The following is a 202-nucleotide window of genomic DNA, read 5'->3' on the forward strand; positions in this document are numbered from 1 at the left end:
AGTACGATAAGGCATTTTCCACCAATTTCACACTGCAACAACAAAACTATGTATATTTTATAAATTTAGTGTTGGCCTTACGGACTGGGCTCTCTGTTGGGCTTAAACTAACGATTTTTGATTGGCTTAGAACGTTTCCTTCGTCCCGCTTCTGCGAATTTCGATAAAATATCAGACTATTTAAAATTTTATTGACGAACTC

The 202-nt window shown here is 36.1% G+C and overlaps 1 protein-coding gene across 2 annotated transcripts in view; it reads right to left on the minus strand.

Moving 5' to 3' along the window:
* The window catches only part of LOC118748571, a 34,941-nt gene continuing 34,739 nt past the window's right edge, over positions 1 to 202 (minus strand). The window contains exon 10 of one of the 2 annotated variants that reach the window (XM_036483102.1): positions 1 to 151. In XM_036483102.1, coding sequence (XP_036338995.1) covers positions 108 to 151 — 44 coding nt within the window. In that variant the 3' untranslated portion in view covers positions 1 to 107. Of the gene's footprint in view, positions 188 to 202 lie in introns of both variants that reach the window. The other variant, XM_036483103.1, reaches the window with a different exon arrangement.

Source organism: Rhagoletis pomonella, unplaced genomic scaffold (genome assembly GCF_013731165.1).
Source record: "Rhagoletis pomonella isolate Grant_MI unplaced genomic scaffold, Rhpom_1.0 Rhpom_scaffold_00013, whole genome shotgun sequence".
In the NCBI taxonomy this organism is placed as follows: Eukaryota; Metazoa; Arthropoda; class Insecta; order Diptera; family Tephritidae; genus Rhagoletis; species Rhagoletis pomonella.